The sequence below is a fragment of the Tamandua tetradactyla genome, chromosome 21 (assembly GCF_023851605.1).
Source record: "Tamandua tetradactyla isolate mTamTet1 chromosome 21, mTamTet1.pri, whole genome shotgun sequence".
In the NCBI taxonomy this organism is placed as follows: domain Eukaryota; kingdom Metazoa; phylum Chordata; class Mammalia; order Pilosa; family Myrmecophagidae; genus Tamandua; species Tamandua tetradactyla.
In genome coordinates this window covers 47,165,866-47,187,381 of record NC_135347.1, presented here as the reverse complement: position 1 = coordinate 47,187,381, position 21,516 = coordinate 47,165,866, and the positions used below count along the sequence as shown (strand labels likewise).

Here is a 21,516-nt window from a genome sequence, read left to right as displayed (position 1 = left end):
AGAATGTTTACATTCCTATTCAAGGCATTTATGTGATATTAAGAGCTTCATTGTTTTAATGAAGTTTGTTAAGAACAAGTGTATTATTAGCATTGCACGGTTAGATAATTATTTTGTTTATATGCATAATCCAAATAAATTGTTCAATAATGCCCCCATTTTATTTCATAAATCAGTAGGATCAAAGAGGAAGGAAGAAAGTGAGGAATAAAATTGTTACTATCATTAAAGAGGGAGGGCTGTGTGTGTGGTGGGGAGAGTGTAGAATGTGCTTGTGTTTACCTTGTTCACCTCTTTTTGAAGATGGAATTTAGAAGAAAATGCACTGAGCTGGAAATAAGATGAAGTGTGTTCTTTCTAATCCTGCTTCTGTCACCAGTTATCTGTAAGATCTTTGGCAAATCACACTGCATTTGTATCTCAATTTCTACATCTGAGTTTGCATCTGTATCTACACCCTTAATTTGCATAAAGTTACAATATAACATACACTAAAGCATTAGAACTATGAAATTTCTACAAGGGCCCAACAACTGTAAAGGCATATTATCATTCTCATTAATACATGTTTGGGTCCAATGCAGACTTCATCCCACTGACTCTAATCCTGTTACTATCTTTTCCCCAGGTTGTTATAATTATTTTTAAATATGATAGGTGAGATGTTATCTGCCTCTTTGAAATACTTCAGGCAAACTTTTCTCTCAATTGATGAAATGAGGACCCTATTTGCTTCCAACAAAACAAATAATGTGCAAAATTCTTGCTAATGGATAGGCCAAAATGGATCTTCTTTTATCTCTATCTTTTATTTGTGATAGAGACTATCTGGTTAGAATGCCCCCAATTTATTGTTGGAACCAGAATATCTGGAGGAGAAAATTTAGGTCATGCATATACTCAAAAGCCAAAATGGGAATCACAGATGATAGACACCTGTACCTCTGAGGAAATGCTGCCATTCCTTCAGATCACAAAGCATAGATGACCTGTGCTATGCATAGGGTGCACTGAGACATAGCCTCGAGATTATGTGCAATTAATAACATAATAACAATAAATATGAAAGGCACTATTTCAATATAGTATGAACTCTGTGGTAGTTGGATTCAGTTGTAAACTTGGCCAGGTGAACATGCATAGTTCTGTTGCTGTGGACATGAGCCAATGGTATGTGAACCTCATCTGTTGCTGATTACAGCCGACATGCAGTCGACTAGGAGGCGTGTCTGCTGCAATGAATGACATCTGACTTAATTGGCTGGTGCTTAAATGAGAGGGTGCAATGTAGCACTAGCCCAAGCAGCTCAGCATACCTCATCTCAGCACTCGCAGCTCAGCCCAGGTCTTTGGAGATGCAGAAAGAAATCACCCCGGGGAAAGTTGTTGGAACCCAGAGGCCTGGGGAGAAGGCCAGCAGAGACCATCCTGTGCTTTCCCACGTAAGAAAGAACCTCAGTGGAAAGTTAGCTGCCTTTCCTCTGAAGAAACTAACAAAATAAATCCCCTTTTATTAAAAGCCAATTTGTCTCTGGTGTGTTGCATTCCAGCAGCTAACAAACTAGAACAAACTCTGAAATCAAGGACACTGATTTGAGCCCAGATTACATAATAAACGCAAATGACGTATAATGTTATATATATATACATAAATATAAAGTTAATACTTACTGTATTGACAGTTCCTTCCCATAAATTCACCTGGACACTCACAGGAATAGTTAGCAACGAGGTCTGTACATATTCCACCATTTTTGCAAGGCTCGGCTTCACATTCATTTATGTCTGAGAAAAGCAGAAAGAACAGAGGAAGAGAATTCTTGGTGAAAAAACTGATCCAATATTAAAAGATTATAAGCATTTTAAATAAATCAAACTCTAAATAACACTATTGCATGTGTGTGTGTGTTCAGTCAATAATACAAGTGCTGCTTAAAACTAACAATTTGTTAACAATCAAATTAAATCAAGTTCAAGCAGCATTGAGAATCCAGATGAAAGACCAAGAGTACTAAACCACCCTACAACTTTGAAAATAAATATGAATAGTTTAGGAAAATATTCAGTGTATTTATATAATTAAATCAAACAAATCAACCCTGATAGGGAGATGGATTGGTATCACTTCTACGATCTAGAAACCTCCCCTGCAGCAACAACTGCCAATTAACACTGTCTCATTTCATCTTAATTCATTAAAATTCTAACTGACAGAGATGTTTTAGTTTCTAAATAGTTTGCCTTTGATGAACGCGATGAGAAGCAAATTAGAGTTAATAGCTAAAGCTCGTTACTGCAAAGCGTAATAAATGCAAATGATGATCATTTCCTAATCTAATTCAAGGGTTTCTAAAGTTGGGATGACTTAAGGAGTTACTTTGATATAGTATTATCATACCTGATGCAAAATCATATGAAATACAAAGCATTCGTCAAATTGTTCTAATTTCCATACTAATTATGGACAACAGAGAAAATGAATATGATTTTGACAAAAAAGAAATAATGACTAATTCAGTCAAATATGGATCACTGATATTTTCAAATCATTCCTTCAAAGCACAACACCATGCTAGGTTCTGAGGGAGCTAGTAAAGCAGTTGGAGAACACACCACGCTCCCCATTTCTTTCTTTTCCTAATATCTTCTCAAATCCAAGTCACTCTCTGATCTTATTCCCACAATTCTGTTTGTTTGTCTGATGTTTTATCTTCTTTGCTTTGACCTAAATGATATTACTTAGGAACAGTTTGTTCATGGGCCTTTCACCTTTCAAGTTCACTGTGAACTTGAGAAATGCAATGCCTCTACCGTGTTCTCTGAATACCTTGTAGACACCAATCTATATTTGGAAGCCCATTATGCCCCAATCAAATGTGTCCTGATAAGCTTCCCCACAAAAGAATATAAATGGTATTGTGCACAACCTAAAAAAAAAAAACTTTTTTTCAAAACTGCAATGTGTTTTCTGAAGCATTACAATCTATCAAAAAAGTATTTCTGAAGTCCTAGATTGTCATAGTGTTTAAAGCAATATGAATATTAACCTACCCACTAAAGACCAGACAAGGAAAAAATATTAGAAGACAGTTTTGCCCTTTCTTTCAACTTCTGCCTTCTAAGCAACATCCTCTCTTGAAAGTAGGGTAGGTCATCCTCTCATTCTAAGTTCACTGTAGAAAGTTTGGTCTAAATTTCCTTAGGCAGGTGATAGCTTTCTTTGAAAAGGTAACTCTTCTGGTTTTGGGTCAACTGTCACAGATTGAGAGTAAAGAAAATTCATCACTGTCTTCAGGAATAATTGAAATAATTTGAGCATTTTATGATGCCAAATAATAGGATAAAATCAGAATGTGATAATCTCTAAAAGGAAATGTGTTCTGAAACGTGATAGATTCCCAAATATTTGATACTGAAATTCTTCAAAATGAAAGAGAGAAAGTGAAGAAGGAAGGAAGGAAGGAAGGAAGGGAGGGAGGAAAGAAGGAAGGAGAATGCAATAATTTGATCTTGGACTGGAAGGGAAGGTAAGATTAATAATCATGGGCTGGAGATGGTGGTGTATTTCCAAGCAGGTGACCAGAATGAATCACAACTTAGAAGAGAGATGCTGGCAGTGTGATGGTGTGTGAAGTTGCAGGAGTAACCCGGCTTTTCTGGAGCACAGTTTGAGACTGGTGGTGCTGGTATCCAAGTCTGGAGATGTTCACAGGTATTAGATCATGATGAACACAAAGTGCTAGCTTTATCTTTTGGCTTTGCAGATTCAAAGCAGGGAGGGAGGATATCCTTTGCACCCTGGTACCTTAGAAAGACCTAGCAAAACCAGGTGTGGGACATACTTGACAAATGGGGAGAAAAAAGAAGGCAAGATAGAGACCCACACGATTTGATACCAGTAAGTACAACATACATTTTAAATTTCAGGTGAGAGATTCTATGAAGTGTCTCATTTTAAGATTGAAATATACACGAATAAAAACATACCCAGCTTTTGCTGCTTTGAAATGTTGAAAGAAGGAAGTTTTCAAAGTCAGCAATGTGAGAACTATCAAGAGATTTTATGCATTTATTAAATATATGCAGGCACTGTTGTTCTTTGCTTCATTAAATCTTCCAAGTCTTTACATAATAAATAGTATTTAAAATATGTGTATGAGAATCTAATCAAGAAAACTAACCTTTAAACCTTTCTAAATCTGTTCATTAGGTCAGATCCACAATCATCAACAAAGCATGTTATAATTAAGAACATCTGATTTTTAAAAATCAACACTTAACACCTTTGCCCAGAGGTGAACATGAGATAGAATGAGTAGGAATTGCACTTGCTGAGGTGAAAATGCTTTATGGCCATACTCAATTTGTGATTAAGAATGACCTTTGCATTGTATAATGTGCATTTTAATTAATTTTTTACAAAGCAACCTTAATCTAAATTGATAAAAACATAAAATTATTTTAATTGGCACCATGTTCTTTAATGCAGTATACTTAAATGTACATTTAATTGCAAATAAACCATATCTGCATATGCATATATTCAGTATGCAAATTAAATGGAAGTGTTTATATATTAGTATAATTCAGGAGTTCTTTTATCAGAGAAAGGCTATTTGCACTCTGATTAACACGGAAAGCCATCTAAATGGAATACAAATTCAATTTGAATAAATCATGCTTAATTAAGGACTTGATAGAAATGATCACAGAATATAATGTAATGAAATGAAAATTAAATCTTTGTAATAAATCACATATATTTCTTTTTTGTCACAAATCATGACATTATCATTCCCAGAATAAAGTCCATTTCTATTAAAAAAATGCTGGATTATTTTTATATCAAGATTTACAATATGATAAATTGTTTTTATAACTAGAAAAATTTGACACAATAGTTCCCAAATAAAATGGGACTTTCCACATTTGGTCACTTTTATTGTTCATTTATAGTAATAATAACTACATCATTTTTTGAGGTCTTTGCTTCTATGAGTGCCTGTTGAGAAATGTTTAATAAACAGTCTCATTCAGAATTGATTTTATGACCAAGGTGCCCAATGGGGGCCTGAGTCCTTACTCTGAAAACATAAAACTTTCCTGCCCACCTGCTATTGTGACTGAGTACAATGACCAGAGCCAAGAATAGAATTCCAGATGTGAATTCATGACTCACTCTTGTTTTCTGAAGGTTTTTGTTTGTTTTGATTTTGTGAAGAAAGATAAAAGAAAGGAAATGAAGGAGAGGAGGAAGAGATGGAGAGGGTAAAGAGTTAGTCACAACAGCATGTTGAAACAAAGTAATCTACAAGGATTTCCAGGTCCTTGGTTCTGCATAACTGTTTACCCTACAGACTTGCTCATCTTGAACTCTGTCTTTTAAGGCTTTATACCACACTTAACCCATTCTCTGCCTTGGTGTACTAAACTCTTAGGCTTGGATTTAGCTTACAGAATAATGTTAACCTTGGAGTTGTCATCTGGAGATGTCTGGAGATGTCATCATTCTTGCTAGTAATTTCTCTCCAGTAATTGACAAATGCATATATTCACTAGGATCATTGAGCGCTTATTCTTTAAGGAGTTTGTCTCATATATATCTGCCTCCTGAAAAGTAGTAAGCTGCTCTTTCTTTTTTCAGGATTTTTATCAGTTGTGTCCAAATTATTGTCTGAAAGTCCTTGAAACTGTCTTTGGAATGGTAGGTGATCAAAGAATTTTTGAAAATTTAAATTATATTTACTGGGTCCTTATTTTTATTCTCAAAGGACAATGCATTGTCTGGACATAATTTCTTTCCATAGAAGCCATGTTGCTTCTTCCTTGACAATTGTGCTTAAATGTTCAGTAATCTGTACTTCATTATAGAGTCTACCTACTGGCCATAGAAGAAATGGATTTTCTGGAAGCTAACCTCCTCTGGAGACTTTGTATATGTAGGTATTTTTGACCTGGTTCACACTTGGAGTCTGCAGAGTAGGAATGACAGCAGGTTGCACTCTTGAGCAATCAGCATCCCAATTTCATCCATGAGTTCCCTCAGAACTCCTCAGGTAGATGCCATCTGGTCCTGGTAGTTTAGCTGCATTTACTTTGCCAACTTCGCTTAAACCATTTTGAATACTGGCCACCATTTACAACAGGACAGCCAAACAGGGTAAATTTCTGGGGACAGAAATCTATCCAACCTTCTCCTCCATAAAGACAAAGCAAACATCTTAATTCAATCATGAATCTATCTCTTTTCCATCCCCAAGTGCATCCGGGCCCCACGTACATCGAGGAGAAACACTGATTGTCTGGCAGAGCAATCTTGTTTTGCTATATTAGAAGGACACCACCACAGAGCCTTTTTATTTTTTCCTTTGCAAAGACATACTTTCATGACTTCCTAATTCCCCTTGCTTGGGCTGGCTTTCCTTTCCCATAATATTACTATTGACTGCTAATTAGCCAGGCAAGAGCTTATTTTCAAGAACCTGCTATTTGTGATTTTTAACCCTGCACCTTCTTTGGCCTCTCCATGAATTATTAAATCCCCAGACCTCCAGTGAGTGATTGTCTCTTAAAATTTGACCTTTTAATGTTTTTTTTGGCTTATCTAAAGCCTGTGTTTTTTTTTTCTTTTTTTACTTTCTGTTTTGAGACTGATTTAGTTGGTGAATTTATAGCATTCCATGCTTCTACCCACTCAGATGTGGAATTTAATTATGTCATAATCAGAACTGTCTAAAGGATTTTCCCCGGACATTTCTGACCGATTGTGTATATTTCTAATCTTGTGTACATGAACTCTCTTATGATCTGGCCTTACGTTCTATTACTAGCAATTTATTTTCAAGTGGCAAAATAAAATCATCATTATTCCATGAGAGCATATCACACACAAATCTTTTATAATAATTTATTTATATCTGTTACTCACCAAGAAGAAGAGTGTACAAAAAAGCCACAAATTCAAGTGGTATTTAGTTACCATCACTTTCTACTTTTGCCAGTCTTACTCTGAGCCCATCTTTATTCTGTCATTTGTTTTGAGATCCCAATTTGGGTGCAAATACCTTCGTGCTGGTAGTAATCAAATAGAGTCAATTCTCTGGGATGTTTCCACATAAAATTATTCCAGTAAAGCTTTATTTGCTTTTAATCAGATATTTGGCCAGTAAGATAAGGCAGCTATCCCATAGTTTCATACAGCCCCAAACAAGAGGAACAGGGAGGGAGGCTAAGGGAGGGACACTCAAGAACGAGCTATGTGTCCATAGCTTAAAGATTTTGGAACTTGAAAAAATTCATAAATAATCTGGATTTATATATGTATAGAAGCCAAAAAGAACAAATGTTTCCTTTTGGTGAAAATTGTCACCAAAGGGCCAATCATTTCAGAGGACCTTCCCTCAGGGAATGCAGCACAGTAACTTGCCCTGAAATGCAAATCTGTTGATTGATAAGAAAGAAGTGGGAGTATCTCAGACCTGGGGAATCATCAGGTATGTTCTTCAATAACGAGTCACTAGATTGGGGCAGATGTCCCAGCCTGTTTCCAGGCAGTCTAAAACACATGCTCGCATACATCACTGGACAGAGATAGTTCCTGCTCTATGAGATCTCACCTCCTACTCATAACTGTGGTAATCACTACAAAGGACAGTGAATACGTGCTATGATAGTGGTATGCCTCAAGTGCATTCTAATTGTAGAGGCAGCAGGGACTGCCTAGGGGGACTATGACAGGTTCTTTAGAGGCGGTGACGATCAGGATGAGCAGAAGTTTCTCAGCTACGATAAAGTGAGCAGGAGCATAGACAAGAACACATGGTTTCCAGGGAAGTGGTAGCTGTGAATTATCTTCCAAAACAAATATTCTTAATCTTAATCCGTCTCCCGTGGGTGTGAACCCACTTTAAATAGGACCTTCAGAAGATGTTATTTTTGGTTACGGTATGGTGAACTGCAGCGGGGTGGGCCATAATGCAGAATCCTGGAGAGCTTATAAAGAAAAACTGGAAGCCCCAGAAGAAAGAAAGGAAAGGACATGGCCACGAAGGGAGACGGATATATAAGCCAAGGAGCCCCAAGGATGGCCAGGAGTCAGCACCAAAATATAGAGACTTGTGGAAAAAGCAAACCTTTCTGATATCTTTATTTTGGCTTCATTTAGCCTCACAACTGTGTCAGTAGATTTCCTTTGCTGAAGGCAAACCCTTGACTGGTATTTGCAATAGCAGTTTTAGCAAACTAAGTCAATGGAGAACTTGTATGGGGTGGGAGGTGGAGGGAGCAGACATAGTGGTTACTAAATATTCCTTGAATCCTAAGGAGGTAATAGAGGATTCAAGAAGTATATAAGGGACATGTGGTCGCATAGATCTATGTTTTAGATACCTCATTCATATAGTTCTAGAATTTTAATATTGTCAACATTTTGGGAAATAAATTCAAAGGTCAAAAGGGAAATTTATGGTAAGTCCCTGTAACTCAGATTACATAACATTATGGCTATGGCCATGTATCTTTAAACACTTGGCTTGGTTTGAAAAACACACATTCGAAACCCAGAATATTTAGGGTTGTCAGACTTACCAAATAAAAACATGGGATACCTATATAATATTGGGGACATGCTTATAAAAAAGTTATTTATCTAAAATCAAAATTTACTTGGGCATTTTTTGTGTATTTTATCTACAAACACTACCTATTGTCAACAAAAATGTGACTTCCCCATAATTCTCTTTCCTTCCTTTTCTATAATAGAGCACTTGAATTTTCAGCATATGTTCATGGTTTCAGTTTTGCATATTCAGCAGACCCCAGGAAAAACTACCTACAGTGGAAAATCATTATTGACAACAGGGACTTTCTCAGGCTTTTGTTCAAACTAAAATTTGTCGCTTGCATTCTGCAAAGGGGTTCATAATCTTTGGAGTGTATTTCTGTGCAAGCTTCAATGGTACAAACCTGGCCATTGGCACTTTCAGGATGATGTTTGATTGATAACAATTAGCATATCCACCTACTTCTGGATTTCTTATCTGAGCCTAACAGAACACTTTTCTAAGTGTTTAATACTTTAATACATATTAGCATGCCCCATGAGTGAGCTACTATTATCTTTTTCTACAGATGAAGAAATCCAGACATTGAATATGTAAATGACTTGCCCAAAGACACACAGGTGATATAGCTGGTAGAGCAGAGATTAAAACCAGATAACCTGTCTGAAAAGCCGATGCTATTGCCCTGTGTGCTTTGTTCCCATCCAGGAAATATTAGTACCCTCGTTTCACTACCACTTCATACTTGTCTTCAATGTACTTTTCTATGTGCTGAGGAGATTAGAGAATGGAATAAATACATGGTCCTCATTAGAGTCTAAAATCACCTTGCAAAATGAGCATCTCTCTTCTAGGTCAAAGATTCCTGTCTAAACTCAAAGCTTGGAATACTTTTTCCTGATGCCTTTATTCCTCTGAGTAATTTTTCTCAAAATATTGAGTGATTTGGGTTCACTGCATATTTGTTCTAATTTTACACCTGAAATCCATAACTGCTTGCCCATGTAGAAATGTTTTTTTCAACATATTATTTTTCATGTGCCTTTTAACTTTGCAATCATATGAACAAAGTGTATTTTTAAAAAGCTTCCCTTTAAAGTAAAAGTGAAGTAATGAAATGAATTCTTGCAATAAGACCACCTGTTAATAAAAACCCAGGTCAAGAGCTAGGTGACTGCCACCCCACCTTCACAAAGGAAATGCATCTCCTGCTTACTGTGTGAGTAACACTCTCATTCTTTGTATAACTTATCATTTTGCCACTTAAACATGCATTCCTAAACAGTATCTTTTAGCTTTCTTTACATTTGAATTTTATAGTAAAAAACAAGACAAAAACAAAACTAAACAAATGACATCATTCAGTGTGTGCTCTTTTCTTTGTACTTTTCTTTTGCCATTCATCCACTGTGGTGTAGGTGGCTGGAGAGTGTTCATTTTCATTGCTGTGAGGTATTTTATTGTAAAATATACCATGATGTATTTATCCCTTTCATTGTTAATGGTATTTGTGTTGCTGCTAGAAATAAAATTCTCAGTGAACAGCTTTCACATATCTCCTGATGCGTAAGTGTACTGAATATTCATGGGTCTTACGTAGGAGTGGAATTGTCTGGTCATAAGGATGCATATCAACTTAAGTAGGTGATGCCAAACTTTTTTAAACATGGTTTTTCAATTTATGCAACTTGCCACAATTCAATTTGAATTAAACTGAATGAACTTTCAAAGCTTTGAAAACACAAACTATATAAAACCTGCAAGTGGCCACACTTATTTTGCTTCACATGCAAGTTATAATTAGACAGGCTTCACACCAATATGCCTTTTCAAGATATTTGCTTTTAAGGAAATAAATTAAAACCTTCAATTCACCAAGTAGGACTCCTTAATATATTTTTCTCTCAGTGACCTTGACATTTTTTAAGCACAGACATTAGCTTATACTAAAATGATGAACCACTGAAAGCATGTAAACAATGGAGTTTTGTTTTACATTTAAATAACAGGCACTGATACATAGTTAAATCTTATATATACAGAAAAGTGTTTTCACTTAACCCTAGAACTAATTTCTTAAAAGGAGCTTTATAAATAAACTCCCACACTTAGATTCAGTAAATAAAATAACAATGTCTTCCTGGTCTTAAATTTTGCTATACTTGAAATTTTGTATTACCATAGGCATAATTAAATTAAAATGATGCCCCAAATTGTTGACTTTCATTTTACTTCTAAATTTAATGTGCAGTTTAAATGAGGTAATTGTAATTTTTGAGAAATTAGCTTGTGAATTTAAAGATTGTAAAAACAATTTTCTATATTTTTATAATAAGATGAAGGCCCTATTTATGTAGTGCTGCAGAATAGTTCTTGGTTTTGTGGCCAAAAGAAAAAGTAGGTGAATTTCTAATGAGGCTTTTTCTATCTGGTGCATCTACTTTTAGAGTTACCATCAGAGAAAACACACAGGAAGAATTTTCGTAAACTACTGAAGAGCAACACTGCCTTGGAGAGAAATGAAAGACAGTATTTATTCCAAAATTGCAAAGTCCATGGGAATTTTCCTCTACTGAATAAGATTATTCAATAGATATTCTTAATATATTTCTTTCTATAATGGTGACCTTTACTATTTTTCTTAGAAATAGCACATTAACTTTTCATAAATTTTGACTGATAATGACTGAAGTCTATGGATGACAGATATAAATTATGACTGTTAGATACAGAGAACAACCTGTTTTTAAATTTTTAGAAATTTCAGTCCCCAGCAAGGTGAAAAAACTAGGTGGCTCCATTTCCTTATTCCAGAATCTTGTTACATAATCATGGGAGGTTCCATGGAATCCTGGCAGAGACAGAAGCCACCGACATCTGCCACACTCAAGGCCGCCGTGGAAGAAACTGCTTCAAGCAACCAACTTACTATTCAGTGCCATAGAAGTGCTGCCTGCATCCCATTACTTTATATATTTTATTCTTTTCTCTTATATTTATTACATATGCCTAATTGTTGTCTTTTTGTCATTAAAAGTGATAATATGGGCATCCAAGAAAACTCCTTTTGGCCAAGATATAGTAACAGAGATTAGATTTATCTTTCAGCCGAAATGACAGTTTCCAGACATTGGATGTTAAGAAACCAAGACAGTAACCTCTGATCAATGGGAAAAAACAAGGTGAGCCCTTCAACTGCCCTGGCTTTCTGCCTTGAGAGATTCCGGGCAGCAGCAGAGAGAGGAAGAATTTAGGAGGAATCTGGAAAACTCTCTGATGTACAGAGAGAGAGAGCTGAGAGTCTGGGGAGACCAAGGTAGCTAGAGTTTGTAGGATAGCATACCAGAGAGGACAGGGCTAAAAGGAGAAAGAACCTAGAGATCTGCAGAGCATGTCCTGAACATCGGACTACCCCCTAATGTATTCAGCAGCTTAACACGTACATACAAGGAAATGATGGGGGAAAGATACATCTGAATTGATTAAAGAAAGCACTCCTTAGAGCTTACTCAGGGCCAGGAAAACTGCCAGTAAAATGGGAAAATCTCCTAATTTATGGGGTATTGGGTAAAACAAACAGAAACAGGAAATTATTTGCCCTGCACTAAATTAGTCATGCCTAAAATGCACACATTGGCCATGCCTAAGAAATTTTATAAGCTAGACCCAGAAGGATCCAACTGCTTCCAAGTAACTTAATTGTGGATGAGAACCAAGGTCAAGGCTATATATAAGATTAAAAAATATATGTAGCTCTAGGCAAGGTAAAATTAATAATGTCTGGCATCCAATTCAGATTAACAGGCATGCAAAAAAAAAAAAAAAGCAAGAAGATATGACCCATGCTAAAGAGAAAAATGAATAAATCAAACCCAACCTGACATTAGGATTTGCAGACAAAGACGTTAAAAGCTATTATAACTGTATTCCATAAATTGAAAATGTTAAACAGAGATACGGAAAGCATAAAGAAAAGCCCATAATTGAACTTCTAGAGGTGAAAAGTATAATAGGTGAGATTTAAAAGACACTGGAATGAATTAGTAGCAGACTGGACATTTCAGAAGAAAAGATTAGTGAACTTGAAAGCATAACAATAGAAACTATACAAAATGAAACACAGAGCAGAAAAAAAATTACAACATCAGTGACTTGTGGCACAATTAAAATGCAAGTAATTGGAGTCCCTGAAGAAGGGAGTAGGGATAGAAAAATATTTGAAGACATAATGACCAAAATGTTTTCCAGATTTGATAAAAATGTATAAACCTACAGAACCAAGCAGCTCAATCAGCCCCAAGTATAAGCAACAAGAATTCTACAGACATTTCTGGAATTAAAAATTAAATTTAAAGGTAATTCTGTAGAAAATTTATTTTAAAATCAAAAGTAATTCTGTAGAGAAATGTAGTATCTTCAATGAATAATGTTAAAACAATTGGGTATCCATATATGAAAGGAAGGAAGGAAGGGAGGAAGGGAAGGAGGGAGGGGAGGGAGGGAAGGGAGGGAGGGAGGGAGGAAGGAAGGAAGGAAGAAGGAAGGAAGGAAGGTAGAAGGAAGGAAGGAAGGAGATCCATACCTCACACCATGGTCAAAACTTAACCCCAAAGAGATCATAAACCTGAAAGCAAAACCTCAAACAATAAAACTTTTGAACAAAATTATAGGAGAAGTCTTTTGGGTCTTGGCTTACACAGAGATTTCTTTGATATAACATGAAAAGCCATTCAAAACTGATTAATTATATTTTATCAAATTAAAACACTTCTGCTCCTCAAAGACATAGTAGAGAGAATGAAAAGACAAGCCACAGATTGGGAGAATATACTCCAGTTTGTATTCAGATGATATAAGGAATTCTTAAGACTCAACAATAAGAAAATAACTAAAAAAATGGTCAACAATTTGAATAGACACTTCCCCCGAGTATGTAAAAATAGCAAATAAACATATGAAAAGATGACCAACATCATTCAGCGTTAGAGAATTGCAAATCAAACTAAAATAAGATCACTACCCAACTAACTGTCTACAATTAAAAAACCCGGTCTTATTAAATGTTGGTGAGGATTTGGAGGGACTAGATCTCTCGTTCACTGCGGGTAGGATTGTAAATAACAATCACTTTGGAAAATAGTTTATCAGAGTCATTTAACTGTTTGCCATACAGCTACCATCTGATCCAGTCATTCCACTCCAAGAAAAATGAGAGCACAAGACCCAAGAAGCATAGACCCATACAAATATTTGTATGAATGTTTGTAGCAGCTTTATTTGTTATAGCCCCAAAATGGAAACAAACCAAGGTTCCATCTACAAGTGAATGAAGAAACCAAGCCATGGTATATCAATACTCTGAAGAATGACTCAGCAATATAAATGAACTATTGATACAAGCAACAATTAGGAGGAATCTTAAAACAATTATGCAGCGTGAAAGAAATGAGACAATAAAGAATAGATATTGTTTGATTCTATTTATATAAATTTTTAGCAAATTAATGTACAATGAGAAAAGGTAGATCAGTGGTTGTCTGGGATGGGGTTGGAGGGGGCAGAAGAAGGAGACAATACAATGGGACAGGAAGAAAGTTCACTATCTTGATTAAGACGAGGTTTCAAAGATGTATGATTATGTCAAAACTTATATTATGTTTTAAAAATGTGTAGTTTATCATATGTCAATTATACTTTAACAAAGACTTAAAAAAGCAAAGAAGTGGCATATTAAGACTCTTTTTATGTATTTATTGATGGGGCTGTAAAGTTAGAACACATGTGCGCACATGCAAACACCCTGCATCACAATAACAGGCACACAAAATTAGTGAAGAATATTAGCCTTCTCAAATTCACAACAGAGATAGTCATGCCATAAAGTGAGAACCAGGCAGTCCAAGTGAAAGGAAGCAGACTTTATTTGGAAAGACTTTATAGTTAATAAAACACACTGTACCATTATGAAACTGTTGTGTATCCCAGAGAATCCATGATCTTTAATCCTTGTTAATATTGCTGGGTGGTACCTTTTTGATTAGGTGGTTTCCATGGAGCTGTGTCTCCACCCATTCAAGATGGGGTTGCTTTACTGGAGCCCTTTAAGAGGGAAATATTTTGGAAAAAGCTTTAGAGCCCACACAGCCAGAGACCTTTGTACATGCAGAACAAAAATGTCCCGGGGATGCCATTTGAAGAAGACAGAGAGAAAGCTAGCAGACGTCTCCACGTGCCTTTCCAGCTGAAAGAGGTGCCCAGAAGCCAAAGACCCTGGCAGATGCCAGCCATGTGCCTTCCCAGCTGACAGAGGTATTCCAGATGGCATCAACCTCTCTTGAGTGAAGGTAAACTCTTGTTGGTGCCTTAATTTGGACATTTTCATGGCTGTCAAACAGTAAACTTGCAACTTAATAAATTCCCTTTAAAAAAAACCATTCCATGTCGGGTATATTGCATTCCAGCAGCATTAACAAACTAAAACACATACTAACAGAAGGAACCATATTCATGAAAAATGTAAAAAAAAAATTCTATAGTTTTTCCAAGGTAGTTCCTCTCCTGCTCTGAAGGGTATTTCCATCACTCAAGAAAGGCTCTATAGAAAGCATTGCATGAAGTTGAAAGAAAGAAAAAGTAACATAACTGCAAGTTTTCCACTGTTCTAATATTTCAGTTTTAGATTGAATTTATTTCTGATATGATTGACAATCAGAAATCTGAATCATATTAAACTCTAATGTGTTATCCATAGCTTATCTAATAGTTCTTCCCAAGAAATTTTTCTGAGGCAAGTTCATAAAGTTTCTCAATGTGTATATTTTCTGTACTTCTATGATCTATTAAAGAGATGGTAATTTCCACATAGGAATCATGAAATAACTTTCTGTAGTTCTCCTTGCTATCATATGAGAGGTATGCCTTTAAAATTAGTATATATATTAAAAAGTAGATTTTCAGTATTAACTTCCTTTAATATATCCTAAGGTTGAAATCTCAATTCCATTAATTACTTACCATGTAATTCCACATTGTACAAGTAAGCCTTCAGGGCAACAACTTCCATTATCTCCAATGAACCTGATTAAAATAATTGGCTATTTCTATAACAAGTGCTTTAACAAATGGTCCTATTCTGTCAGAGAGGAATGGGTTTTATTAGAACCTGTAATGCTGTGTTATGCTATTATAAGATTAATGCAGAAAAAGTTTAGTTTCTTTTAATAAAATCCAAAGATTTGGGAATCGGACTAATATCAGTAAGTAGTAGGTATAAGTGAAAGCCCAACCACTTCATTGGTCAATTAATTTGGACCTGAGTATAATGATTTCAGTTTATGCAACATCTAACTTCCTTACACTTTATTAAAACTCCTTCTCTCGTGTTTCAGAGTATAAGACTTCAGAGTATAAGAGCTTATGTAGTCTCAACTAAATGGGTCACAGCATTCTACAGTGGTAATATTACCATTTTCCCAAAGAAGAATCCACTAACAAGGTACTGTAATTAAATATTTTTTTGTCATGTAGAGATAAAGACAGACCAATATCTAGGGAAGACTCTATTACCCTGAATGCACAAGTATATTTTTCTAATCTGTAGAACATTCTATAGGCACTGTCACTGAATTTTACCAAATCCTTATGTTTTAGAAATAAAAAAGTTATTGTAATTATGCATAGTTGAATATGACTGGCACCTTACTCTTATTTTTATTTACTTATTCACTGATTACTAATTTTCTTACTTATCTATCATCTATCTACCTATTGATTTAGCTTATTATGGTTTTGCAATTATTTAGTCCCTGGCTTTTATTTTATTCTATTATTATTTTATTCTATTCTATTCTGTCAGTAGGCAACTCATCACACAAATGAGAAAATGATCTTGCAAAAAACTACCTCCTCTCATGCCATATCCCGTCCTGAATTTTCTTATGTTTATATACATTTGTTTTGGTTTTTCTATTGATTATCTTTACAATCTGAAGCAATATATTTAATTTATTTAGAATTAAATTAAGGCTGTTTTAATAATTCACATATTTTTTCTGCCTCTACAGTCTTTGTTACTATTTTATGGTTAAAACTTGATTTGCATTTTTATGATGTGTTCTGAGTGATTTTTCTAAGTATATCAGTAAGTTAAACTATGCTAATGCCATATAACAAAGCATTACAAACACTCCATGGCCTACAAGAATAAGTATATATTTACTTCTCAAACATCTGAGTGTCAAAGTGGGGAGGCTGAAGGAACTCCAGGTGGGCTCCATTGAGACGCTGTTCTATGAGTTAAAGGTCCCACTTTTTTGGCTCCTGGCTGAGGTCTGAGCTCATACCTGCTCCCTGCATGCTCATTCTGGGGTCATTCAAGCTGAAGAGGCAGCCGTTATTCTTTGCACTTCTGCTATGGTGATGAGAGAAGTTCAAAACAAGCAAAACAGGCAAAGCTACTTACAGCATAGGCTCAGAACCAGCTCACTGACATTTTGTTTCATTCACTTGGCCGAGGTCAATCACAGACCCAGAACCATAGTCAAGGTGAGAGGAATCTATGCCTCTTTTTCAGGAAGGATTCCAAAGTCATATGACAAAGGATGAGGACACAGGGGAGGGGGAAGGATTGGGGCATAATGTCATGTGTGCATACATTCTTCAATATTTTGTCTATAACTGATTGCAAAAATTGGAAAGTGAAGAGCATTTTTACAGCATGAGTATCTATTCACTGAAAAGTCAAGTAGAGTGATTGAACATTTGAGAAAAATGTCATTGTTCTTCATCAAAAATGGAGAATGCTTAGAGAGCTATTCCAGCATCAAGATCAAATGACATATTTCTTGTATAGTCTTTTCTCTTGTATAGTCTATCCATCGTTTAAAATCACAATTCTATGCTTACTATTTACAGAGTTTTTCTTCTTTTCTTACTTGTTTTTTTTAAACTTTTTTATTAATTAAAAAAATTAACAAACAAAACATTTAAATATCATTTCATTCTACATATACAATCAGTAATTCTTAATATCATCACATAGTTGCATATTCATCATTTCTTAGTACATTTGCATAGATTTAGAAAAAGAAATAAAATGATAATAGAGAAAAAAAAACTATACGTACCATACCCCTTACCCCTCGCTTTCATTTACCACTATTTCAAACTGAATTTATTTTAACATTTGTTCCCCCTATTATTTATTTTTATTCCATATGTTCTACTCTTCTGTTGATATAGTAGCTAAAAGGAGCATCAGACATAAGGTTTTCACATTCACAGAGTCTCATTGTGAAAGCTATATCATTGTTCAATCATCATCAAGAAACATGGCTACTGGAACACAGCGCTACATTTTCAGGCAATTCCCTCCAGCCTCTCCACTACATCTTGAACAACAAGGTGATATCTACTTAATGCGTAAGAATAACCTCCAGGATAACCTCTCGACTCTGTTTGGAATCTCTCAGCCATTGACACTTTGTCTCATTTTACTCTTCCCCCTTTTGGTCGAGAAGGTTCTCTCAATCTCTTGATGTTAATTCTCAGCTCATTCTAGGGTTTTTCTCAGTCCTTTGATGCTGAATCTCAGCTTATTCCAGGATCTTTGCCCCACGTTGCCAGGAAGGTCCACACCCCTGGGAGTCATGTCCCACGCACAGAGGGGGAGGGTGGTGAGACTGCTCGTCATATTGACTGGAGAGAGAGGCCACATCTGAGCAACAAAAGAGGCTCTCTTGGGAGTGACTCTTAGGCCTAAATTTTAAGTAGACTTGACCTATCCTTTGTGGGGTTAAGTTTCATGTGAACAAACCCCAAGACTGGGGGCTCAGCCTATAGCTTTGGTTGTCCACACTGCTTGTGAGAATATCAAGAATTCAACTTGGGGAAGTTGAATTTCTCCCCACTCTCACCATTCCCCGAAGGGGGCTTGCAAATACTTTTCCAGTCACTGATCAAATCATTCTGGGATTCATCGGGGGATCACTCTGGACAAACCAACAAAATCTCATGTGCTACCTCAGATTCCAAGTACTTATGACATTCAATCAAACTATCTACATGAGTTATATTAGGAAATGCTCTAGTCAAAATCTAAATTTTGTAACAAATAAACATTTTTTGCTTTAATCTCAAACATAAGGTAACATTTTAAAGTATTAATTATCATCTATTTTCAGCACCCTGCAGTAATGACATTCCTTTGTTCTTCCTCATGCCAAAACATTTTTAAAATTTGTACATTGTACATTTCACTATTAATATACACTCTAGGCATTCCTAGATTATACCATCTCAATCTTTAACATCTATCTTTCTTTCTGATTTCATTTATGTCCCCATCCCTCTTCCCTCTATCATTCTCACATGCAGCTTCATTCGGTGTTTTAACATAATTACATTACAATTAGGTAGCATTGTGCTGTCCATTTCTGAGTTTTTGTATCCAGTCTTGTTGCACAGTCTGTATCCCTTCAGCTCCAATTACCCACTATCTTACCCTATTTCTATCTCCTGATGGTCTCTGTTACCAACGACATATTCCAAGTTTATTCACTAATGTCAGTTCATATCAGTGAGACCATACAGTATTTGTCCTTTAGTTTTTGGCTAGTCTCACTCAGCATAATGTTCTCTAGGTCCATCCATGTTGTTACATACTTCATAAGTTTATTCTGTCTTAGAGTTGCAAAATATTCCATCATATGTATATTCCACAGTTTGTTTAGCACTCGTCTGTTGATGGACATTTTGGCTGTTTCCATCTCCTTTCAATTGTAAATAATGCTGCTATAAATATTAGTGTGCAAATGTCCATTTGTGTCTTTGCTCTTAAGTCCTCTGAGTAGATACCTAGCAATGGTATTGCTGGGTCGTATGGCAATTCTATATTCATCTTTTTGAGGAACCGCCAAACTGCCTTCCACAGTGGTTGCACCATTTGACATTCCCACCAACAGTGGATAAGTGTGCCTCTTTCTCCACATCCTCTCCAGCACTTGCCATTTTCTGTTTTGTTGATAATGGCCATTCTGGTGGGTGTGAGATGATATCTCATTGTGGTTTTGATTTGCATTTCTCTAATGGCCAGGGACATTGAGCATCTCTTCCTGTGTCTTTTGGCCAGTTGTATTTCCTCTTATGAGAAGTGTCTGTTCAAGTGTTTTTCCCATTTTGTAACTGGATTGGCTGTCTTTTTGTTGTTTTGTTGAACAATCTCTTTATGAATTCTGGATACTAGATCTTTATCTGATATGTCGTTTCCAAATATGGTCTCCCATTGTGTAGGGTGTCTTTTTACTTTCTTGATGAAGTTCATTGATGCGCAAAAGTGTTTAATTTTGAGGAGCTCCCATTTATTTATTTCCTTCTTCAGTGCTCTTGCTTTTGGTGTAAGGTCCATAAAACCGCCTCCAATTGTAGGATTCATAAGATATCTCCCTACATTTTCCTCTAACTGTTTTATGGTCTTAGACCTAATGTTTAGATCTTTCATCCATTTTGAGTTAAGTTTTGTATAGGGTGTGAGATATGGGTCCTCTTTCATTCTTTTGCATATAGATATCCAGTTCTCTAGGCACCATTTATTGAAGAGACTGTTCTGTCCCAAATGAGTTGGCTTGACTGTCTTACCAAAGATCAAATGTCCACAGATGAGAGGGTCTATATCTGAGCACTCTATTCGATTCCATTGGTCAATATATCTATCTTTATGCCAGTACAATGCTGTTTTGACCACTGTGGCTTCATAATATGCCTTAAAGTCAGGCAGTGCAAGACCTCCAGCTTCGTTTTTTTTCCTCAAGATACTTTTAGCAATTCGGGGCACCCTGCCCTTCCAGATAAATTTGCTTATTGGTTTTTCTATTTCTGAAAAGTAGGTTGTTGGGATTTTGATTGGTATTGCGTTGAATCTGTAAATCAATTTAGGTAGAATTGACATCTTAACTATATTTAGTCTTCCAATCCATGAACACGGTATGCCCTTCCATCTATTTAGGTCTTCTGTGATTTCTTTTAACAGTTTCTTGTAGTTTTCTTTGTATAGGTCTTTTGTCTCTTTAGTTAAATTTATTCCTAAGTATTTTATTCTTTTAGTTGCAATTGTAAATGGAATTCATTTCTTGATTTCCCCCTCAGCTTGTTCATTGCTAGTGTATAGAAATGCTACAGATTTTTGAATGTTGATCTTGTAACCTGCCACTTTGCTGTACTCGTTTATTAGCTCTAGTAGTTTTGCTGTGGATTTTTCAGGGTTTTCAATGTATAGTATCATATCATCTGCAAACAGTGATAGTTTTACTTCTTCCTTTCCAATTTTGATGCCTTGTATTTCTTTTTCTTGTCTAATTGCTCTGGCTAGAACCTCCAACACAATGTTGAATAATAGTGGTGATAATGGACATCCTTGTCTTGTTCCTGATCTTAGGGGGAAAGTTTTCAATTTTTCCCATTGAGGATGATATTAACTGTGGGTGTTTCATATATTTCCTCTATCATTTTAAGGAAGTTCCCTTGTATTCTTATCTTTTGAAGTGTTTTCAACAGGAAAGGATGTTGAATCTTGTCAAATGCCTTCTCTGCATCAACTGAGATGATCATGTGGTTTTTTGCTTTGATTTGTTAATATGGTGTATTACATTAATTGATTTTCTTATGTTGAACTATCCTTGCATACCTGGGATGAATCCTACTTGGTCATGATGTATAATTCTTTTAACGTGTTACTGGATTCGATTTGCTAGAATTTTATTGAGGATTTTTGCATCTATATTCATTAGAGAGATTGGTCTGTAGTTTTCTTTTTTTGTAATATCTTTGCCTGGTTTTGGTATGAGGGTGATGTTGGCTTTATAGAATGAATTAGGTAGCTTTCCTTCCACTTCAATTTTTTTGAAGAGTTTGAGCAGGGTTGGTACTAATTCTTTCTGGAATGTTTGGTAGAATTCACATG

General features: G+C 35.7%; 1 protein-coding gene and 1 long non-coding RNA gene across 6 annotated transcripts in view; one reads left to right on the top strand and one right to left on the bottom strand.

The window, feature by feature from the left end:
* EDIL3 (EGF like and discoidin domains 3) overlaps nucleotides 1-21,516 on the bottom strand; it is a 459,417-nt gene that overhangs the window by 190,030 nt on the left and 247,871 nt on the right. For all 3 annotated transcript variants that reach the window (XM_077139203.1, XM_077139204.1, XM_077139205.1), the window contains one exon: nucleotides 1,672-1,785. In XM_077139203.1, the coding sequence (XP_076995318.1) occupies nucleotides 1,672-1,785 (114 nt within the window). The remainder of the gene's footprint in view (nucleotides 1-1,671; nucleotides 1,786-21,516) is intronic.
* The window catches only part of LOC143665611 (uncharacterized), a 91,130-nt gene continuing 81,042 nt past the window's right edge, over nucleotides 11,429-21,516 (top strand). For all 3 annotated transcript variants that reach the window (XR_013167115.1, XR_013167116.1, XR_013167117.1), the window contains exons 1-2: nucleotides 11,429-11,743; nucleotides 15,950-16,056. This is a non-coding gene — a long non-coding RNA (uncharacterized LOC143665611). The remainder of the gene's footprint in view (nucleotides 11,744-15,949; nucleotides 16,057-21,516) is intronic.